Below are 22,048 nucleotides of genomic sequence, written 5' to 3'. Positions count from 1 at the left end.
GTTTACTGAGCATTGACTATGTGCAGCTACCATATAAATGTTATATATGTATTGTCTTGTTTAATTCCCCTACCCACCTGAGACAGGTAGGGCCTCTGGGTACAATGTGAATGATGCCACCCGCAGTTGTACAACATGGTAGCCCTGGGGATAGGTTCATTTTCTCTTTTTCTGTTGAGGAAGTGAGGCATGGAAGCACAGAATGATTCAGCATCTTGCCACCAACTCACACAATTGGTGCATGATACTGATAGGACTCAAAACTAGGCTGATTTAACTAAGCCAGGGCTCTTACTTACTACAATACACTGTACCTTGTCCTCTGCTATGAGATACAAGAGCTCACTGTGGCAAAAGAGACAGTGTCATCTCTGTTATCACGACTTCCTCTTTGTCCTAGCTGTTCCCTTTGCCTACACTGTCCTTTTGCACAACTCTGCCTCCCAAGATCCCATGCATCTGTTAGGGTCCACAGAAAATGTCTGTAAAAATTTCCTGGACCCCCTTTTCCTGTAGCAGAATTAATGACACCGTCCCTTTGTCCCCAGAGTACTCTGTACCTGAATATTTTCTGGTTTTCCAAGATAGAGTAGTAACAGCATTCAAAAATGTTTAATGAATGCAACTCTGGTATTTGTAGCACTGAGTTATTTATCTTGTTCCTTGAGACAAGAAAGGAGCATTTTCTCTTGTCCCTTTACCCCCCCGCCACCCCCCACCTCTCTCTTAACTCTTCCTTTAGCCTCTAGAGTTCACAACTGGACTTGTTTATACTTACTATAGTATCTTCCTTGTTGAAGTGTAACCCACCTGTCTGTCCCTTTCTCCTTAGGACTCAATAAATCTTGCATCATAGGTTGTGTGATAACATAGTTAAAAACATGAATTCGAATCCATCTGAGGGTGGAAGGTGTATGATATAGTAAATCATCATATAAAGGAACCTCAGTGTAGTCGAAATGCACTTATGCTTCTCTCATATTAAAATTTATGTGAAATTAGAATATTAGGCCAAAGTAATTTTATCCTTAGACATTCAACTGGATTTGGAGAGACTGTTAACATTTACACTAACCTATACTCTGGACACAGCAGTTCATCCATGTGTGGATGGAGCAAGAAGCAAACAACTCCTCGTAATAGTCAAAGCTGATGACATAAGATCAGTACCTAAAAGCTCCCGAACAGGACATTTTCATTCTTGTTTTATACAATCATACCAAACTGGTAACCTGGTCCCCAAGCCTACTCTACGTCATAAACAGAAAGTTTGAGGAGGAAAGAAATTCTGAAATAATGAGACAAAGTTTCAACAAGGGAAGGACTAACACTAAAGCAGCATAAATGCTAAAAACTAAACAAAACAAGAGCCAGAATAGTGTGGAGGCGGTCATTGCTGGCACAAATGGCTCTCCTCTACCTTCATAGCCCTGCATTTACATTGGCTGATACAATAACTGATGTTCAGATTGGGAAGCCAAAATCATCAAGAATGCAATGAAATATATCCAGGATCCTTTGTTTTACGGAGGTTAGGAAATAATGTGAAAAATTTAGAAGATGTTCCAGTCAATAGTTAGAAGAATATTATAATTAAAGTATAACAGAACTATTGGAAAAATTCAGATATTCAGAAACCACTCATTAGGATTCAAATAGTAGAGGTTTTCACTTTGAGGACTTTGTACCATGGAGAATGTAAAGCCTATCCTGACCAATAGTTTTCTTTAAAGGCAAAGCGAACTTTCTAATGCCATCAGAGCTAATCCCTTTTCCAATTCGGATTCAACTTGAAACATCACTGCTTTTTAACTTAGCTCATCTCTGACTGCACCTACTTTCAAGTGTAACACCAGTCATCTCAAAAAACACTTATATGGTGCAGACAATCCTGCAAAGAGACTTTCAGATGAGAGCATGATGGTGTGTGGCTGAAAAATAATCTGATTTTTTATGCTTCCTGCCCCCTCCACACAATCTTCACATTTGGTTTAAAAAATCAATACTAAAGAATTGCAGTTTATATAACGTACGCTCTTGCCAAGCAGCATCGATAGTATCTTAATTGTAATTATTCACATCTGGCAAGACTTCAGATCTCACTGGACACATTTTCTTTTCATATCTTATAAACATTAGGAACTTAAGAAAGGCTACACCCTTTAGCATCATGTATAACCTAACATGTCAGAGAATATTCGGTGTTTCCAGTTTGCTAGTTTACCTTCTGACAAGTTTTGTGAAAGAGACGGGAATAAAACTAACTTGCATTACATACAAGATGCTGCCCACACAAATACCAGAAAGGGAAGCAAAATGAACAGCCAGAACATATGGCACGAGCTGACAGCATAAAGAAACTAGTTCTGCATGAGTAACAGGGAACATCTTGAAATGTACAAGACATATGTGTTTTAGGAAGAAGGCTGAAGTGTTTCATAATAAAAACAGGACAAAGTGAACCACGAGTGCTGAATAAAGTTTTAATTAAAAATGGGTTTTTAGCCTTCAATGTGAATATACAATATGCTTCGCAGATGGATTTTATATTTAAGTCTTATCCAAACCAAAAAGTAAGTGAGAAAAATAAAGCTTCTGAAAATGACACAGAGGCTAAAATGTATGTAAACAATAGAGAATTCTGGTACAAACAAACAAGAATGGAAGAACAATCCTTCTGTCACCCATTTTCTGCTTGCACATTGCATAAGTAGATCATAAAACCTACCTTTGGTGCAAACATGTTTCTTCTCGGTTTAAATACATAATAGACACACACACTTAGGAAACAGTTGAAATGTCCAACCACAGAGGAATGATTAAATTAATTCATAGCACATTAGTGCAATATTAGGTAACTATTAAACATACATTTATGCATCATTTTAGAAAAATGAAGAAATGTGTATCCATTACCATTAAACTTAGTAAGATACGAAATCTGTTTAAAGAAACAAATGACTTTGTAGAAATGCACAGAATATTGCAATAAAACATACAAAAATATTGCAAGTTATCTCAAGTTTTTATTGATACTTTCACGTGAGTACTTTATAAATCTTCCAATTTTTATGCAGTATTGCTTTTTAAGATCAGAAAATAATTAACATTTGATACGTCCAATTAAAGTTGCAATATTTTCCTAGAAAAATTGATATAAAAACAATGATTATAAGTTTATTGGAAAATGTTTTTATATTAATCTTTGATGTCTGACTTGTGGAACTTACCTATAGTTTTGTTCTTGGTCCAAGGCAAGAAAGAATTATCCCTAAGGTTCACTGGCTATGGGCAAACAATGAATGAAATGCAGATATCTAGCCGACAAAGACGTGACAATTATGCTCTTTGTGTACACAGGGCCAATGGCTACACTTTTCTGTTTTTTCCTTGAAAAAAAAAGTCTAAACCAAACATAAAAAGCTATCTAACGCTCTTTCCAATGCATTTAAACAGCTGAGTTTAAGCTGGAAAATCTCTGGCAATGATTTTAGTGTTTGAAAGTATCTTAATGCCAGGAAATACTCTTCTATTACAAAATATTTATTTTTTAAAGTTCAGCTGCGGTTTGAGTTTCATGTGATATCTTTAAGATGGATCAAAAGCAAATTCAGGAATAGCCTTTCTTATGAGGTTTTCTAAAGGTTTCATTTCATTTTGAAGCTGTATTTACTTATCGTCAATGCTCCTTCCCTATGTGAAACTATCCAGGCAAGTGATCAACTTGCTGTCCTCAAACACACTTCGTGAACCCTTATTTCCACACCTTTATGCCACTGCTCAATTTTTTTCCACTTAAAGTACTTTTCTCTTTTCCTAGCTATTCTAATCCAACCCATGCTGCCGACTGAAGTCATATCCTTCCTCTGTATTCGTGAAGCCTTTTCAGACAAATGACTAGTTCTCTCCATCTTTTGAACCCTTATTACTCACTGACTCTTCAGTAATTATAGATTCCTATCTCTTTACTGTGGTCTTTTCAAGTATTTATGTCATCTGCTAAATTAGACTGAAAATTCCGTGAGAACATTTAAGAAGTATTTTTTATGTCATCCAAAGTGTTTGACGTGCAAGTGCTCAATAAATATGCTGAAAGATGAAAAATGGCTGGAGAAACATAGGCTACAAAACTCTTACCTTTGGTCTTAATATGACCTTTGGGATGTCAAATATATCTGCTAATGATATTATGAGGACAAAATGGCATTACTTGAGCCCCTAAATATTTTTTTTGGTTTGAGGACAGAATTCAAATTCTATAGTAAGGCATATGAAGAAGTGCCTTGATGTAATTTCAACATACATTTCCCCCTTATCTTGGGCCCCCATTTCACCCTACACCCTTGTACTCTAACCACAGTGAACTCCTTGCAGTTCCCTGAAGATGTGGTGCTTCTTTCATGCCCACGCCAGCTCCGATGCCCTGCCCCTCCTCTTCTGATAAAATCATCCATTAAGATCAAGATGAGAGACTGATTCCTTTGTGACGCCTTCCTTCACTCATTAAGGACGTGGTTGCTTCCCTCTTCCATGCTCCTAAAGAACCCACCCAAACATCTCCTTCATATATTTACTTGTATTATATATTTATAATATATATATATTTGTTTATATATATATATATCCACAATAAACATTTTATAACAGACTGTATTATAATGTGTCTGTGAGAGGTCAGGACATATTTATTTTATATTTGCCCAATGCCACTCACAATATTTAGTTCATAATAGGTACTTGATGTTTGCTTAATGAATGCATAAATAAATGTATGAGCTTGATAACTGTTTAGATGAAGGGAGAAAAAACCCTGGTATTTAAAGGTTAGCCACGGATACCCCCCAAGGTATATAATTCACATGGAAATCAAGAGACAGCCATAAACCTTCTTGGAGCTCAAGGTATTTTGTGCCTACAATACAAAAACATTCAGATGATGAAGAGGTTAACAAAATGATAACATTTTAAAAGAAGGAGAAATTTAAACCAGCTGAAAAAAGGCCTTGTTTCTCCTTAATAGAGAGGAAGCCATGAAGAGGTGACAGACTCATGGTTCACCAATCTGGGCAAACATCACAATCATCTAGAGAGGCTCAAAAACTCTTAAAGACTCTTTAAAAAAGTTAAATTTACTGCATCAGGATCTCCAGAGGCTGAGATGAGGAAACTATTTTTAACTGCTTCCTAAGTGATTCTCATCAGTCAGGATTTGGAAATACTGAACTGGAACACAACCAAAATCTTTACCAGCTTTAGATCTGGATGCTACATAGTCATGCCTGTTCCACTAATGAGATGAACGTTACATGCGTCTCAGATACTCTACATTTGCATCCTATGCCTGGGGAAAGGTTACTTCCAAATTATGACAATTTCCAATGATTTGTGGTAACCAGATCACTGAATTCTTTAAACCCCATGGAACTCTTTATTACTAAACCTTTCTAGTAGAGCTGCTAACTAGTTATAAGCTGGCTAGTTTAATTTCCCTCACTGTTCAATGGACTGGAGGTGTGTTCCTAAGTGGGTGAATTGGCCAACAAGTAGGGACAGAGCAGGGAGAAGGAAAAACAAACGGCTGGAGCTATTTACAAACATATCAAAAAGTCTGAATAATGGAAAATAAGCCTCCTCCATATATAGAAGTGATCAATCACTGAGAATCAAGTATCGTCTCTTAAAATCCAATATGAAATCCAATACTTAAGGAAAATCAAGCAATAGTAGGAAAAAGTTCAATAGAATATTTATGAGGAAATACTAATATATGGGTTTAAGTCCTCATTCAGCCACTCATACCCCCCACTGTGTGACCTGCAAGAGACATTTAACCCAAATTTGAGTTTTCTCATTTGTAAAAGTGTAGATTATAACCCCTGCCCTACTTAATTCATAAACATGTACGGAGAAATACAAGCTATTATTTATCATAAAAGTTTAGTGGAAATAGTTTTTCTAAGGCTTTAAATGTTTGGTGGATAAAAATTCACTGAAGTCAAATGTTCTTTTTCTTCCATTTTCCCAACATAAACACTTGAAAATACTTTCTAATTCAAAAGCTGGTATCTTTTCTCTCATTTAGCAAAAACAATTACCCCCCTGGGTTTCCAGTGGAACTGAAATTAGTTTGACAGTTTTTTGTTTAAGATTATCAACAAAAACCTCTCCAAATTATGTAGTTTCTATGCCAAAACACATTCTTTATGCTGCATAGCTGTAGGAATGTATCATAAGTGAACAACTGCTGGGCCACAAAGGAGAGTCAAGATAGAATATTTTTTCTATCCTCCAGGATAATGTGAAATATTTTTAACACGTTCTTCTTGAGTGGTAGATTCCTTTCAAATATAGTTTTTTTATTTAGCAACAGAATATTATTATAAACAGGGGGAAAAGGGGGCTATACTAAATAACTGTTTCAGAAAACATACATGTTTCAGATGAGTCCAATAGATAATCAGTCAGCTATGTAACAATAACAACAACAATAATAATTGTAGTAAATCATATCGTTTATACAGCCCTTACCATGTTCAAGGCCTTGTTTTAAGCACTTTCTATTTGTTAACTAATTTAATATTCATAATGACCCCATGGGATTGGTAATAGTATCTTCATTTTACAGATGACAAAACTAGAAACAAAGAAATCAGGTAATTCGTCTAAGGTCACACAGTTATTAAGTGGTTGAAGTGTGACTGGAATCTAGCAGTGTGACTCCAGAGGCTGTGTATTTAACCACTAGGCTATTTTTCTGAGCAGTGAATAATTTATATGCAGTAAGATGCAATAACTAAAATATAACACTCATTAGCCAGCAATTTCCAAAAACATGTAAATATATTTTTAAATTTATTTAACGTATATCTTAGGTTGAGATCGCTAAAGAAAATTTTTGTAATTAACATTTTTTAAATTTAAGACTTCTAAAAAATTACCTGGTAAACCTTAGTCTATTTAAAAAAAGTTTTGTGTGCATGTGTATATGTACGTAAGTGCACACACACACACACACACACACATACATATATCTCTGTGACTAGTGTCAAACAGTATAGTTTTCTGAAAAACGTGATTGCTCAATCACATTATTATAAATTCTTAAGACTTGCAGGGACGTGCATCTGGCTGAGATGATCCAGGGTTACTTCTATTGAATTAGGGTGATTTACTTTAACTTCTACCTCTAACATCCCCCAAATCAAAAGGATATGGTTAATTTACAAAACATAACTGTGCTAAATCCAAAATAAACAAAGGACAAAATAAACTTCCTACTATCAAAACTGGTTAATAGGACATACCCTCAAATTAAATTTATTTTTGTTTTAAAAATAATACCTTGACAAGTGAGAGAAGTCACATATAAAGTTGAAGTGGACAATATTCTCAAAGACTAAAGTCATGCGTTTAGTTTCACTTGCAAAATCTATGTAAAACCTCTACCGAAGTGCACAACATATACAAGGTTAACAGGATTTTAAATATTATAGTAAAAATAATGATGCTAAGGTAGCTGTCTATGCCTGGGTGGATTTATGCACAAAATGATGAAACTAATGAAAGGGAAAGGGTATTAAATCAATTTTAAGCATTTACTATTTTTCAGGTACAATGCTAGTCACTTTGCATCATTTACCTAATATGTTCTTCATAGTAACCATTCTAGGTAGGTATCATTCTCATTTCATAAATAAAAAAATTAAGGTCTAATATCTCCAGACAGCACCACAGTGTAGAATACAAACCCAGGTATATGACTCTTCTCATAATACTATACAACCTACATAAACTAAATAACTAGTAAATTTAAGAGCCATACCAAAAAAATCTGAATAATTTGGTCTTGGGTCTTAAAATAATTTTGAAAAAATTTTTACATTTATTCCATTTTTTTTCTCCAATCAAATCTTCAAGATCGTTCAGAATACCACCTCTATATTGACTTGGAATTTTAGTTATTACAGTTATACTTTATTGAGCACCATGCATTGTACAACATGTTCCACATGCATTAACTCTTTAAATGATCACAAGAAACCTATGAAAATAGCTTCCATTTTACAAGTGAGAAAACAAGTTCAGAAAAGTTAAGTAACACAGAGGTGACAAGGAAACAGAGAAAGAAATCTGAGGTCTGTTCAACTCTACAAACAACAGTATTGCTATTATGTCAGATGGAATATTTTTCAAACTGCAAATTTCTTTTCCCAGATCACTTAAAAAAAGTAATTAGGATAGTGCCTAATATATGTAGAAGAATGTCCACATTTACTTTCCTATTTAATCCTAATGCTCTATGAGAAACGGAGGGCAGTGTTTATTAATATCCTTTTTCACAGGTAAAACAAATGAAGTTCAGAAAAGTTGTGAAGAAAGTGCTTCTTCTACTATTCAGTGTTGTTGTCAATGCCCTAGAAATAGAACTTTCTGAAAACATATATACATAAATCCTTCTTCAACATTTTATTTGCATATATCACTAATTTTACTAAAAAACAAACACACAAACAAAAACTCCAGTGAAAAATGACTTTCACTGATAAAAGTAAGCCTCTAATAGGATACACTTAATCTCAATTCTATTACATATATTCAAAGGCATTAAAGATTTTCTCTCACCTTATTTCTGAACTATATCATAAACTCAGAAAGCTAAACTTCTTTAAACTTATACTGCAACAGAAATGTAGTGATGCTTCTGACACTTAAAAGTCTATTTTTTCTGATATTAATATAGGCACCTATGCTCTCTTGTTTACTATTTGCATGGAATAGTGTTTTTCCATTCCTTCACTTTTAGCCTATGTGTGTTCTTAAATATAAAGTGAGTTTCCTGTAGACAGCATATAGTTGGATCTTGTTTTATTATCCATTCAGCTACTCTATGTCTTTTGATTGGAGAGTTTAATTAATTTATGTTTAAGGTAACCATTGATAGGAAAGGACTTACTTTTGCCATTTTGTTGTTTTCTGTTTTACATTTACTTTGTTCCTCTATTCCTCTCTTGCTGTCTTCCTTTGTGCTTTGTTGATTTTTTTATAGCGACATTCTTTGATTCCTTTCTTTTTTTATTTTCTGTATCTTCTTTATGTTTTTTTTTTTTTTTTGTGGTTACCATGTGGCTTGTTAAAATGTCCACTACCCAAAGTGATATACAGATTCATTGTTATGCCCATCAAAATCCAATGACATTTTTTTATAGAAATAGAAAAAGCAATCATAAAATCATATAGAACCACAAAAGACTCAGAATAACCAAAGTGATCTTAAGAAAGAACAAAAAAGCTGGAGGCATCACACTCCTGATTTCAAAGTAAATTACAAACCCATAGTAATTAAAACAGTATGGTACTAGCATAAAGACAGACAAATAGCAATGGAACAGAATAGAGAGCTCAGAAATAAAGTAACACATACAGTCAGCTGATCTTTGACAAGGGTGCCAAGAACATACAATGGGGAAAAATTGTCTCTTCAGCAAGTGGTGTTTGGAAAATTGTAGTATCCACATGCAAAAAAAAGAAAAAAAAAAAAGAAATTGGACCCTTACCTTATACCATGCATAAAAATCAAGTCAATGTGGATTAAAGATTTAAACATAAGACCTGAAACTGTAAAACTCCCATAGAAAATATAGGGGTACATCTTCTTGACATTGGTCTTGGCAATGATTTCTTGGATATGACACCAAAAGCAAAGGTAACAAAAGCAAAAATAGACAAAGTGGAACTACATCAAATTAAAAAGGTTCTGCACAGCAAAGAAAACAATCAACAGAATGAAAAGATGACCAATGGAACAGGAGAAAATATTTACAAACCTTATAGCATTTCTATCTATTATAGTACTTCTCTCACCGTTAATAAGTAAATGTCAGTCTCCTCCCACAAACTAGGGTCAGGAACTAGGTTTATGTTTATCTCTAGATGTCAGTCAGTGCCTTGCAGATTGCCTGAAACTGAGTAGACCTTCAATAATATTTGTTAAATGGGAGAATAGTCACAAGTTCTGGCTGTCTAAGGAACTTCATATAATTAAGCTCAAAGTATATCATTCAGAGATAAATAATACTCTCATAACTCAATAACAGAAAGTTGGCTTTTCCCTCTTACCTCTTCATTTTGTACATAAATTTCTAGCTAGTTAGATAATCTGGGATTGGGAGGAAAATATCTTTCTTAATTTCTGAAAGGGTGGCCCTCAAACTAACTCACTACCACGAGGGCCTCAGTAGTAAGTAAAAAGCACAATTACTTGGTTTCCATTACTCTCAGGGCGCCTATTATGGTCACATACAAATTAGGACATGAACAACATAGAGCTTTTGTTTATTTTGATCTGAATTCATTATTTTGATCTGACTTCAAAAATCCATTTTGTATTCTTGAGTTCTCCCAAGTTCTAGATCTTTAACTGATTACTGGACATTTTCCTCAACCCCACCTCCACCCTCATAAAAGCTGATCAATATTGAGTTTATTCCATCTTGGTTTCCTGTTCACAAAAGTCCTTCCCATCTTTCAATGTCCAGCTCAAAGGTTACCACATCTAATGCTGCTCCAGGCCTGTTGTTCTCTTTGTGGTCCTCTTAACTGTCCCACCAAAGCGTTTGCAACCTTGTACACAATCTCTAGCTAAAGCACTTGGAGTTTCCTGAACAATCATGCTCTCTCCCATTTTCACACTTTTGCAGGTTCTGTTGCATCAAGCTAGCATGCCCTATCCTCATTCTTGCATTCTTATATCATAGAAGTTACCAAACCACTGTAAATGTTGAAATACACTGTTATTTGTCTCTCTCAATAGAATCTGCATGCTTGTGGAAAGATACATCTAAAAATTTTATACTCTATATCTAACACAGTGCTCAATAAATATGTGATAAATGGGTGAATGAGTGCTTGAATGTGTAACTAGCCTAAGTTCCTAAGGTAAGATAAAAATAAACCTAATAATTGTAAAATGGTTGAGTCACTTTGGAAAACAGTTTGGCAGTTCTTCAAAATGTTAAACATAGAGTTTCCATATGATGCAACAATTCCATTCCTAAGTGTATACTCAAGAGAAATAAAAAGATATGTCCTCACAAACTTCACAAATGTTAATAGTACCAGCATTTTTCATAATATCCCCAAAGTGGAAACAATGAAATGCCCACCAACTGAATGGATAAATAAAATGTGATATATCCATACAATGGATTATTTTTTAGTAATAAAAAGAAATGAAGTACTGATACATGTTACAACAGGGATGAGTCCTGAAGACATTATGCTATGTGAAAGAAGCCAGACACAAAAGTCACATATTATATAATCCCATTTATATGAAATGTCCAGAATAAGCATAGAAACAGAAAGCAGATTAGTGGTTGCCAGGAGCTGAGGGGAGAAGGGAATGAGGAGTGATTGCTAATGGGTACAGGATTTCTTTCTGTAGTGATGAAATATTTTATAAATAGCTAGTGGTTCCAGTTGCACAACTCTGCGAATATATTAAAAACCACTCAACTGTATACTTTTAAAGGGTGAATTTTGTAGTATATTAACTATCTCAAAAAACCTATTATTAGAAAATGAACACGATAATGAGAATTCTCCATTTGGTCCAGATTTTTAATCAAGGGCATAATCTTTGAAATCACAACACAACTCTGCTGCCTAGAACTTCCTAATCTTCTATATTGATCAATTACAGAATTAGAAAAATGTTGGAACATTAAAAGGTCATTCTAAATTAACCCCTTCCTCACCTTACAGGTAAGAAAACTGAGCTCCAAGAAGGATAAATGACTTAAAGTTATACAAATAGTAGTGAAACCAGGGAGAACTCATTCTCAGTCCAATGATTCATCTTTTTTCTTAGTTGAATTAACATTTTCCTTCCTAAAATCCCAGGTTCTTTTTTTTTTTTAACTTAAAGGAAAAGTTACATTAAAAAGAAGAAGACAGACCTATTTATCTTTCATATTAAGCCTAATAACTATTACTAGATTTTAGGGGATATTAAAAAAGATTAAAAGAAAAAACTACTGCACCTTTCTGATTCTTTCAATGAGAAAAGGCAACTATTAGTACTTAAAGGTTTTACTCTTAAAAGATAATACAACATAAGAATTCACAGTAACAGTTAAGGATAGCAACAAAAACCACTCTTTCCCCTAGGGAATGGAAATAGACACTTAGCAAAGATGCTACATATGTGGAAATTTACATCCGATCCTTCAGAGACATGTCAAATTTAATCCATAGGAAAATGTCTTTCAAAATATCACTTTCTAAAGTTCCCCTTTGAGACCCATTTTTTGGTGGCCTTTGTATGACAATGGCAAATATACGTGCAAGAAGTAATTTTTGTGATACTTATTCACTCAGGAGATTTTCTATGAGAGCAAGTATTTTCTTTAAAGTTCATATTTGTTCTTTTCACCAGAAGCAACTTTTAAATGGAGGAATTTTTCATTTGTTTCTACCAAAGGGGAAAAAATACTAAGTTTCATTGAACATATGATTTTTTTAAAAAACCATCATTCAATGACCTTCAAAAGCGTATACAAAACATCAACATATAACTTATAGCCAGAGGGTAGCTCAGTGATTGTGTAGTCCAGTATTTCCCTGACTGTGTCCACATGTACCTGCAGATGGCATTTCAGAGGAAGTATGCGGAGTTGGGGGAGCAGAATGGGAGGGGAAAGATAGCCATAACGACAAATATTGTTACACACTCAATTTAGTTTAGGAAATTCTGGGTTAATTCAATAAATATGTAATGAGCACCAACTATGTGTCAGACTTTCTTCTAGATGCTAGAGCAAAACATATTTATGCCAGGATTTCTTAGAGCCTCTAACGTGCTACTGTTTACTATGACTAAGATGACCATATGTAGTTTGTCCGGACAGCTCCAGTTTACCACTGTTTTTTCAGCATCAGTAGCACCCCTTTTCACTCCTGTTATCATACGCACGACTCTCTAAGTTTGAGGGGTGTGAATATAATGCATAGATTTTTCCTAAACTTACATGACCAATGAAATACTTGTATTTCCTATAGCCATCTCCTAGAACAGTGGTCTACAGAACATGGTTCAGGAAATGCTGACCTACTCCATTCTCTCCATTTGATAACTGAGGAAACTAAGGACCAGAGATCTAAAGCCTAGGACACCTGGCTCCTATCTCTGATGTGCTTTCCAATACCTTGCAGATTGCCACAGATAAAACACTCAAACACAAAGTAAAAAAGTCTTATTATTGGATAACAAGTATTACGTATTTTCTCCTATTACAAAAATAAACCACCCAATTTTACATGCTGATTCCAATTTAAATAGAGTTTAACTCAAGTTTTTTCTTTTAAGATCATAACTAAAAAATTAACCAAAGATGGAGTCAATGAGAAAACATTACCTTGTAGTCAACTCTTTAAGTTTATAAGCCAAGTTTACCATTTCCTATTCTCTGCTTTTCTTCCACTCACTCTGGTGAATACAAGGTAACTGATTTCTTCACATCTTCAAAGCCTCACTTGCCTCACAGGTGTGTTTGGGGCATGGGGGACAAGCTAATTTTATCAACTAACAACTTTCTAGTACAAAGAGTTACGCTCTAATATTTTCCTCCCCTTTATGGTTCCAAGTGTCCTTTAAAGTAAGGATGCTACTTTCTTGGGCTATTTGATACCTATGAAAACTCTAAAGAGATGAAATTACAATATAAATCCCTTATTCTTTCTGAGTCTCTACAGGCTTATTAACAAAGGCTATTTTCTGATTCTGGATGCACCAAAGATATGGCTCTAGAAGAAAATCATGCAAAATATTCTGTCTTTAAAAATCAGTTATTCACATTGTGGATCACCCACGGCTATTCCTATTTCTAGCTAACTGTTAAGCATTTTAAGTAACTTAGGTAGTTCTTCTTAAAAAGAGGGAGTGAATGATTATAGAAACTTTAAAAAGAAAGCTGTATCTTAGGAGCTAAGACATATCAATAACATTTTCTGAGGGAGCAAACGGTAGAAAATACTAGTTAAAACAGGGTTTAAACTCCTGGGAAATTCATCTTTGTACAGTATATCTTTTTGCTCATGACCAAGAAAAGGGAGTTAATAATAATAATTAAATCTTAGACAAGATAACCGATCAAGTAGGTGAAAAGAAAATTACAAGGTGATTAAGGCAGAAGAACATTTCTAGAGAGAATCTGTGTTTGGATTTGTAGCTGGTGATATGAGAGAGATGTGACAGAACAGCCTTCTCAGAATCAGAATGGAGGTTGTGATTGTGTTGCAGAGCTTTGACTTTTAGAATATAGCATTCTTTACTGTGATTGGAAAAAGAAGGCTTGCCCATGATAATTTATCATTTGAAGTAATAAACTTATTCAAGTCTAACTACTGTACTCAATTAGAACCACCTGCTTAAAAGAAAAGGAATACAGATACTGATCACATCAAATGTTTTCATTGAGAAGTTGACAAGGACACTCATACAGTTTATCACCACTGGTCTCAGCAGCTTTCCTGTGTACGAGAAACAGAACTACCAGCCTTTTTGTATAAGTTCCTGTACATCTTGTCCATGCTGTTCTCAAAGATGGGTCGGTGGGATTTTCCTTTATAAGAGGCTGCCTTGTTGGACCAGTATTCGCCATCATCCAAATGGACAGTGCCACATGGCTGCTGACATGAGCTATAAAAAAGGATATAAAAGATTAAAACAATGGGGAAACAAAATGAGACGTAGTACTATATAAATCAAATATTTACTAAGTACTTTATAGGTGTGTGGTACTCTGGGCTTTGAGATATAAAATATGACAAGGCTTATGCCTTCAAAGAGTGACACTATTTGCATGCAACAATTACAAAACAATAAAATGAAAATGGTATGTGAGAGTTAAAAAGAAATTCTGAGAAGAGAGAGAGGTGTGGCAAGGTAAAAGCAGGGCACAGATGGTATGGTACGGCCAGTTATGAGAGTGCTTGGTCTCTAAAGTCAGGCAGACCTGGAACTGACTTCCAGCTCCGTCTTTGTAAGCTGTGGGAACCTGGGCGATTTATTCAATTGTCCAGGGTCTCAGCTTCCTTTACTGTATTTTTGCAGTATTGTTGTAAAAATCAAAGAGAATATATGTAAAGTGCATAGTACAGTGCTTACCTGGCACACAAAAGTTATTAAATATAAGGCATTGAACTACTAGGTACTTTATATATATTTATACATATTTATAAAAAATCTTTCAACCCTCTGAAGTTGGTAACTGTGGAAACTGAGACTCAGTGAAGTCAGGTGACTTGCCTAAGACTATTCGGGTAGTAAGCGGCAGAATGGAAAAGGATACCATTTCTGTGGCTCTAATGTCCTTTCCACTGTGGCATGCTATTGTCCTCAAGGAGGAGTAGAAAATTAGACTGAATATGAATCACTTTTAGAAAACGGAAAACAAGGTGGAAGAGTCTGTATTTGAAGCGATAGAGAAATACTCTTATTTTGAGGGTGTTGAAGAAAAAAGAGAGAGAACAGATAGAAGCTATAAAATAGACCAGGACTTGGCTCGTTGTAATGGGAATAGAGAAGAAAAGGCAACTCTTTCTGAAGGCTTGATAGTGCTTTTTTTTATTTGCTAGAAATAAAACATTGACTTTTTAAAAGACTGAGTTTATTTTATTTTTTAAACAAATAATGAACCCACCTTAATAAATTAAGTGCTTGTTATAGATAAGACCTCTCAGGCATGTTAGAGATTATGGAGTTTGTGACATATAAAACTGTATGTCCTTGCTATTAAATGTTACAAATATTGTCTTCATATATTTGGAATCTCACTCCACACAAAATAAACAATTTCCTCCCTGACTTATCAGTCCCACGATGTTACTTGTGAATTGTGAAATAGGAACTCTTGGAGCTGGATATCTGTAAAAAGAATTTGTTATTTCACCTGAAGTCAATCTACCACCTGAACTCAATAAAAGTGGTCACAGAAAAAGGCACAAAGTGGCTGTGTTATCATTCTTAGAGCTTGCCACAGTGTCGATGAGGATGTAAAGTAATGAGAACACTTACATACTTACTTTGTAAAACCATTTGGCATGAGTCAGTAAGGTTAAATATGCAACTTTGACCCAACCATTTGGCTCCTAGGTACCCTGGCAAAATTCTTGCATACGTGTACCAGGAGACATGTACAAACATGTTCATAATCACTCTCTTCATAATAGAGCTAAGAACTGCAAGCAACCTAAATATCCATCTACATTAGAACAAATAAATCAAGTTGTAGTGAATGCATACAACGGTATAGTATACAGCAGAGAAAATTAACGATCTATAGCTACATGCATCAATATAGATGAAATTGAAAAATCAACTGAGTGGAAAAAAAGGAAACACAATACACAGTTATAATTACATTTATATAGAATAGTTTAAAACAAGGAAAATTAAATAATTTATTGCTTAAGGATAGGTACATGTGTGGTGTAACTATAAAGAAAAAAAAGACAAGGGTTATCAGAAAAGTCACAATAACATTTATCTCTGTGGAAAGAGATGCAATTGGTTAGGGGCATAGGTGGCTTTATTGGTATAGGTTATGTTCTATTTCTTAAGCTGGATGATGAGTAAATGGATATTCATTTTATTGTTGTTGTTATTTAGGACACACAAGTCTTAAGTATATTCCTCTGCTACAGTTGATGTATTTTATAATAATATTAAAAAATTCACTTCTGTGAATCATGACAATAGTCTATTTCCTGATGGCTTTGCTAAAATGGGATTCTACTTCATACTTTCCAGCAATATTACTAGATCCTATCAAACTTTCTTTACACCTGGTACCATCTCTTTCACACTGGAAAATTTTAAAAATAACAAACATGATTATCCTTACTTTTACCTTGTTCATTCAGCTTCAGAGAGGTAATTAACACAATTTCTAGTAATGTTAGTATAATCTTTAAAATTTTTCAAAAGGCCTTAGCCAAGTCTCAAGGCTATTGCTTTCATATGGTTTCCACCTTTCTTTCATTAGCTTTGCTTAAGAAATAGTCTAGCCAACTGAATACAATTTCTTTCATACAATTTCTCACCAAGCCTAACTCCTGCCTAAAACAGTCACTCAAAACAGTTTTTTGGACAATTTGAGTCAAGTGATAGAGAAATCACACACACAAATACATTAATAGAACTTCTTCTGCATGTACTTTGTACCTCTGCAAATATATCTACCAGCCTAAGTCCCCACATTTGCCTCTTTTCCCTCATACTACTTCAGGAGTCCCACATGTTGTGTTTTGTTTGTTTAGCTGTATTTGGTTTATTTGTTGCTTTTTTCATTTTATGTCAAGTCATGCACTAATTAATATTTCACAAAACACAGATCTGTCCCTAATCTCCCTGTTGTCCACAGTCATCAACTTTACTGCATACTGATGGTCAGATGATAATGTTCTTTTCTGAACTCTATATTTTGCCAGGCTAGTTCTACCACAATAAACCTAGTCAACAGAAATTTGAATTTTTATTAAGCTACTACCCAAATCTCAGAAAGGTAAGCAATCGTAGGGCTGCTAACTTTAAAAATCATTGTGTAGGTTTTTCTGAGATTGTAAATCAAATTCCTAATCCCTATCATAAATTATCATATGAATGAATAAATGAATAAATAAAATTCAGAAATCTTTTTAGGAGCAACTGTGAACCTGATAAGGATCTGTAAAAAAGAGCTGAAGTGGCCAAAACAGACATCCTAATGCTTTTAAAATCTTGCAAATTTTGACAGGAAGTTTATTTCTATTTAAAATTGCAAAATTTTCAATTTAGTAAACAGTACAGTAGTTCTCTGGAGAGAATTTGGGAATTGGCTCATCCTAGAAGTCTGAATTGCAAAACAGAGGTGTTTGCAGAACAGGTTCTAATACACATGGACAGGTGCAAACAAAGAGTAGCAGAATCTTAAAAGCAACATTTACTTCTAGACATGGAAGTATGTGGCTATCTAACTAATAAACTGTGAACATATTGAGTCAGTTCTGATTTTCCATTATTGGGAATATTAATAATTTTACAATGTGTAAGCGACACTTAAAAAGTCTTATTATAGTAATAGGTTTTTAAAGACTACACTTCTGTATTTTACCATGAGTATCTCCAGCATTCATTCATTCAAAGCATTCAAAGGTCCTACTCTACAAAACACTGCATTAGTGCTATATAACATAAAATGGTTATCTTTAAAGCAGGGATAAAATTGCTATTTTATTAAATGCAGTACATTTTTTGGCAACTTACTCTTGCTACTTGAATAGGGAGCCCTCTATTTAATAATGACAAAGCTATTAAGAAAAAAAAAGACAAAAAAGAACAGAGACCAGGATAATATCTGAGAACCGAGCACTTTCAAATCTTAAATGTTGTTAAGGTATAAATTATAAATTTATTTTTTAAGGCCTAGCATATATACAGAGAAGAGAAAGGTCTCAGGCAGCTTAACATGGAGTAGGATGCTAGTATTTTGCTTACAGAAGGGTAAACTCACTTGAAACCCTGACAGTGTTTTCTATATCAGTATGAAATGAAGACCAGGTACATACTACTTTACACATAGTTTTCAGATAAAATATCTATAAGGTGATATACATGAAAACGGAGGTCAGAGGGTAAGATGGATATGCCACGCAAATAATATTAATTCTAATAAATAACTGGAAGGTCATGAGAATAAAAAAGTTGGCCATTTGCCATTTGTACTCAAATAACCAGAGTTGAAAGTGACATTAAAAGATGATGATGCATATTCCATACTTTAAACTTGTGATCTAAGACTCAATATAAAGACATAATATGAGATGAATTCCTTCCCATAATACTCTACAAAGGTTCCTATCAAGCAAAACTTTGACAAAACATGTAGAATAGTATTGAGGATGTGATGTATGCTCTATAGACATTGGATGGATGATGGATAGATTGATGGATGGATGGATGGATGGAATGTAGGAAGGAATATACTCAAAATCTTGGAGTTCAGAATAGATGATAGGGAGAGACTATACTATGGTCTAATAAAATCTGTAAAGCATTTTGTATCTTTAAATATACCACACAAAGATAAAATGTCATTAAAGACATCAAAATTTACTGATAAATTATAGCAGTAGTTCTCAAACTTTAATACACATCAGAGTCATCTGGAGGGCTTATTACAACTCGCATTACTGAGCCTCACCCCCAGAGTTACTAATTGAGGATGTCTGAGATGGGGTCCAAGAATTTGGATTTCTAACAAGTACCAGGGTCAAGCTGATGCTGCTGGTCTAGGAACTACACATTAGAAAGCACTAAATTAGTGGCTTTTCTATAAAATTTTAAAAGCTTTGGGAAAAAAATTGCATGTTGCCATTCATCTTCTTCTATTATTTGCAGAAACTATACAGTAAACATTAATAGAAGTCTATTCAAATGAATATACTGAAGACTGGTTACTTATACGTTATTTACTTCCCTTCTCTGAGTAAGTATGTGCAGAAATGAGCCACTGACAACAAATAAGGTCTAACAGCTTTCATCATTATTAATTCCACTGCTGATTCCTTATCTAGAGATGTTATTAAATATCACAACCATAATATGTGATATTTAATAATAAAGAGTTTCAGCAAATGGAACTGATCATTATTAATAAAAGACTCAATTTTAATATTTGAACTGTTTTTTTTAAATTGAGCTCCTAGTACATGTCAGAGACGTTGATGGGCAGTCAAAAAACAAAGGTGAGCAAAACATCTGTGCCTCACACTTAACAGAAGGGGGCAAAACAGACATATAATGAAATGATCACTGTGAGATAAATATTGCTAATTTAAATTATATATGTGAGAGGAAGTGGCAGGATAAAGGAGAAAATGACTAACAGTCTGCTGAGGTCATAAAAGGTATCTCAGAAGAGGGAATAACTTGAATTTAGTCCTAAAGAATGAGTAGGTATTCACTAGATAAACAAGAAGACATTGGTTATTCCAGACATCATACTGTAACAGAACCAAGGCACAAATTAGTCTGAAATATGAATAAAAATACCAGGTAACACAAAATCCAAAGAATTCAAATTAGATTTGAGCAACATTTTCTCACTGAAAACTGAAAGCTTCTTCTTAGTTATTCAAGAGACTTTAAGTCTATATATTATTTAGACTTTTTTTCTTTCATTTATTAGTACTAAAGACATCTTGGTAAATTCATCAAGTTAATCAGATAGTGAGCAATGGGCAGGAAATGAAAACTATAGTCAATCTGTGTTATTCAAAAATATATAGTCAAAGTTTAAATTACTCAGTTTGAGATTCTGTTATAAACAATTTCATAATTAAAGCATTTATATTGAGCATATTCCTACTGTTAATAACCTGCAGAACATGCACAATATAAAACAGTTTATATCAATAGGTAGTTCCATAAAAGAACAACACAGCTAAAAATTTGGGGCAAGAGTCATAAAAGGCCAAGTCATGTTCTAAACATGAAATTAAAATTATTTTTATCTTCTCCTCTCTTTTTGTGGCCAACTCCCATCTACATGAAGCATCATCTCATGTCTGGTCTTTAGTTAGGACTAATGCTCAAATTGAATAATGATGCCAGAAGTGTACTACAATATAGAGAAATTTCAACATCCTGAAAACTGAAGAAATTTGAAAAATATATAGAAGGTACTAAAAGGAGAAAGAGCATCCCAGGGCCCTGGAAACTGGCAAGGCTACCATAGCAAATAGGCAATATGAAAGTTGAAAAGGACATCTTCATGGGTAGTAAATTCTTTCCCCAATCCAGCTCTCAAATCCCAAATTATTGGATGTAAAAGGTCACTTAATAACTCCTTGATAAGAGATTTCTTTCAAGTGAATTTCATTCTCAAAGGTAATGGAAGACACAGGACAGCTAGCATGGATAGGCTGATGCCAGGAAGATGAAATAACAAGCCCTCTAATTTGCCATTCTGCTCTTCCCGCAGAAAACATGGAACATCTGCTGTACTCCATGGCTGATAGCCACAATGTATATCTAGATCATAAGATAAAGGATTGAGTCCTGGGCATAGTTTTTCCTGGGAAAAATATGAAAGAAAACAATTTCTGTCTCTTCATGAATATTCTCTATTTGACTGTCATTATACTTCTCTTTAGTTCTTTAAACATAGCTGCTACATCCCCAGGGCTGCCTCAGGAGGTTTCTAGTAACTCATTTTTCATGTGTATGGATCACACTTTATGGTTTCTTTGTATGTCTCATAATTTTTTGTTGAAAACAACAATTTAGATAAAAATTGTAGCAACTCTGGGTTTTCACTCCTTACCAAGTTGTTTTTGATTATTTGTTTAGTGACTTGCCTGGACCTATGCGGTGAAGTCTGTTTCCCTTGCACTGTGTAGTTGCTGGTGTCTCTTCATTTTTTTTTCAATTATTGTTTCTATTTTTAAGCCTGGCCTTCTAGGGGTTGCCCCTGCGTCAACATAGCTTGATGACCAACAAATGATTGGTCAGAGTCAATAATCCTATAACGTTTCCATCTTTTGCCCGTGGACCTATGTGTGGCTTAGGGAATACATTCGAAGTTTATCTGGTTGATAAATCTGCCCTGGAATTTGCCTTCTGCCTTCATAAGGCCTCACGCTCAGCCATGGAGTAGTGGCTCCCTAACATGCTCTCTGGTCTCTCCTGAACATGTTTACAGCCTTACACATACACATAATGTTCTAGACTACCAGGGATACGTAGAACTTTATCAAGGACAACTGTGGCTATCTTGTCCTAGGATTTTTGTTGTCTGCCCCAGTAAGCAGTAAGTAAGACCTCAAGCCCTCCCTTATTGTTTGCCAGTGGGATCATTATTGTTTCCATTAATCCCCCAACACATGAAATTTCCTATGCTATGCGCCATATAAAGTCAGTCCCCTCTGGCAGCAGAGCTGCCTGTCTTTTGGCGTGACTGCCCCAGTAGAACTTTTGTGCTGAGGAGCTGGGGGTTGGGGGTTGGGG

General features: G+C 34.6%; 1 protein-coding gene across 7 annotated transcripts in view; it reads right to left on the bottom strand.

Moving 5' to 3' along the window:
• Positions 1–4,561: 4,561 nt before the first annotated feature.
• The window catches only part of SPATA6 (spermatogenesis associated 6), a 152,280-nt gene continuing 134,793 nt past the window's right edge, over positions 4,562–22,048 (bottom strand). For all 7 annotated transcript variants that reach the window (XM_082430060.1, XM_082430059.1, XM_082430057.1 and 4 more), the window contains one exon: positions 4,562–14,698. In XM_082430060.1, the coding sequence (XP_082286186.1) occupies positions 14,518–14,698 (181 nt within the window). In that variant the 3' untranslated portion in view covers positions 4,562–14,517. The remainder of the gene's footprint in view (positions 14,699–22,048) is intronic.

This window comes from Balaenoptera physalus (assembly GCF_965194825.1).
Source record: "Balaenoptera physalus genome assembly, chromosome: 1".
Classification (NCBI taxonomy): domain Eukaryota; kingdom Metazoa; phylum Chordata; class Mammalia; order Artiodactyla; family Balaenopteridae; genus Balaenoptera; species Balaenoptera physalus.
The sequence above is the reverse complement of the archived record's forward strand: the minus strand, read 5'-3'. Positions and strand labels throughout refer to the sequence as shown.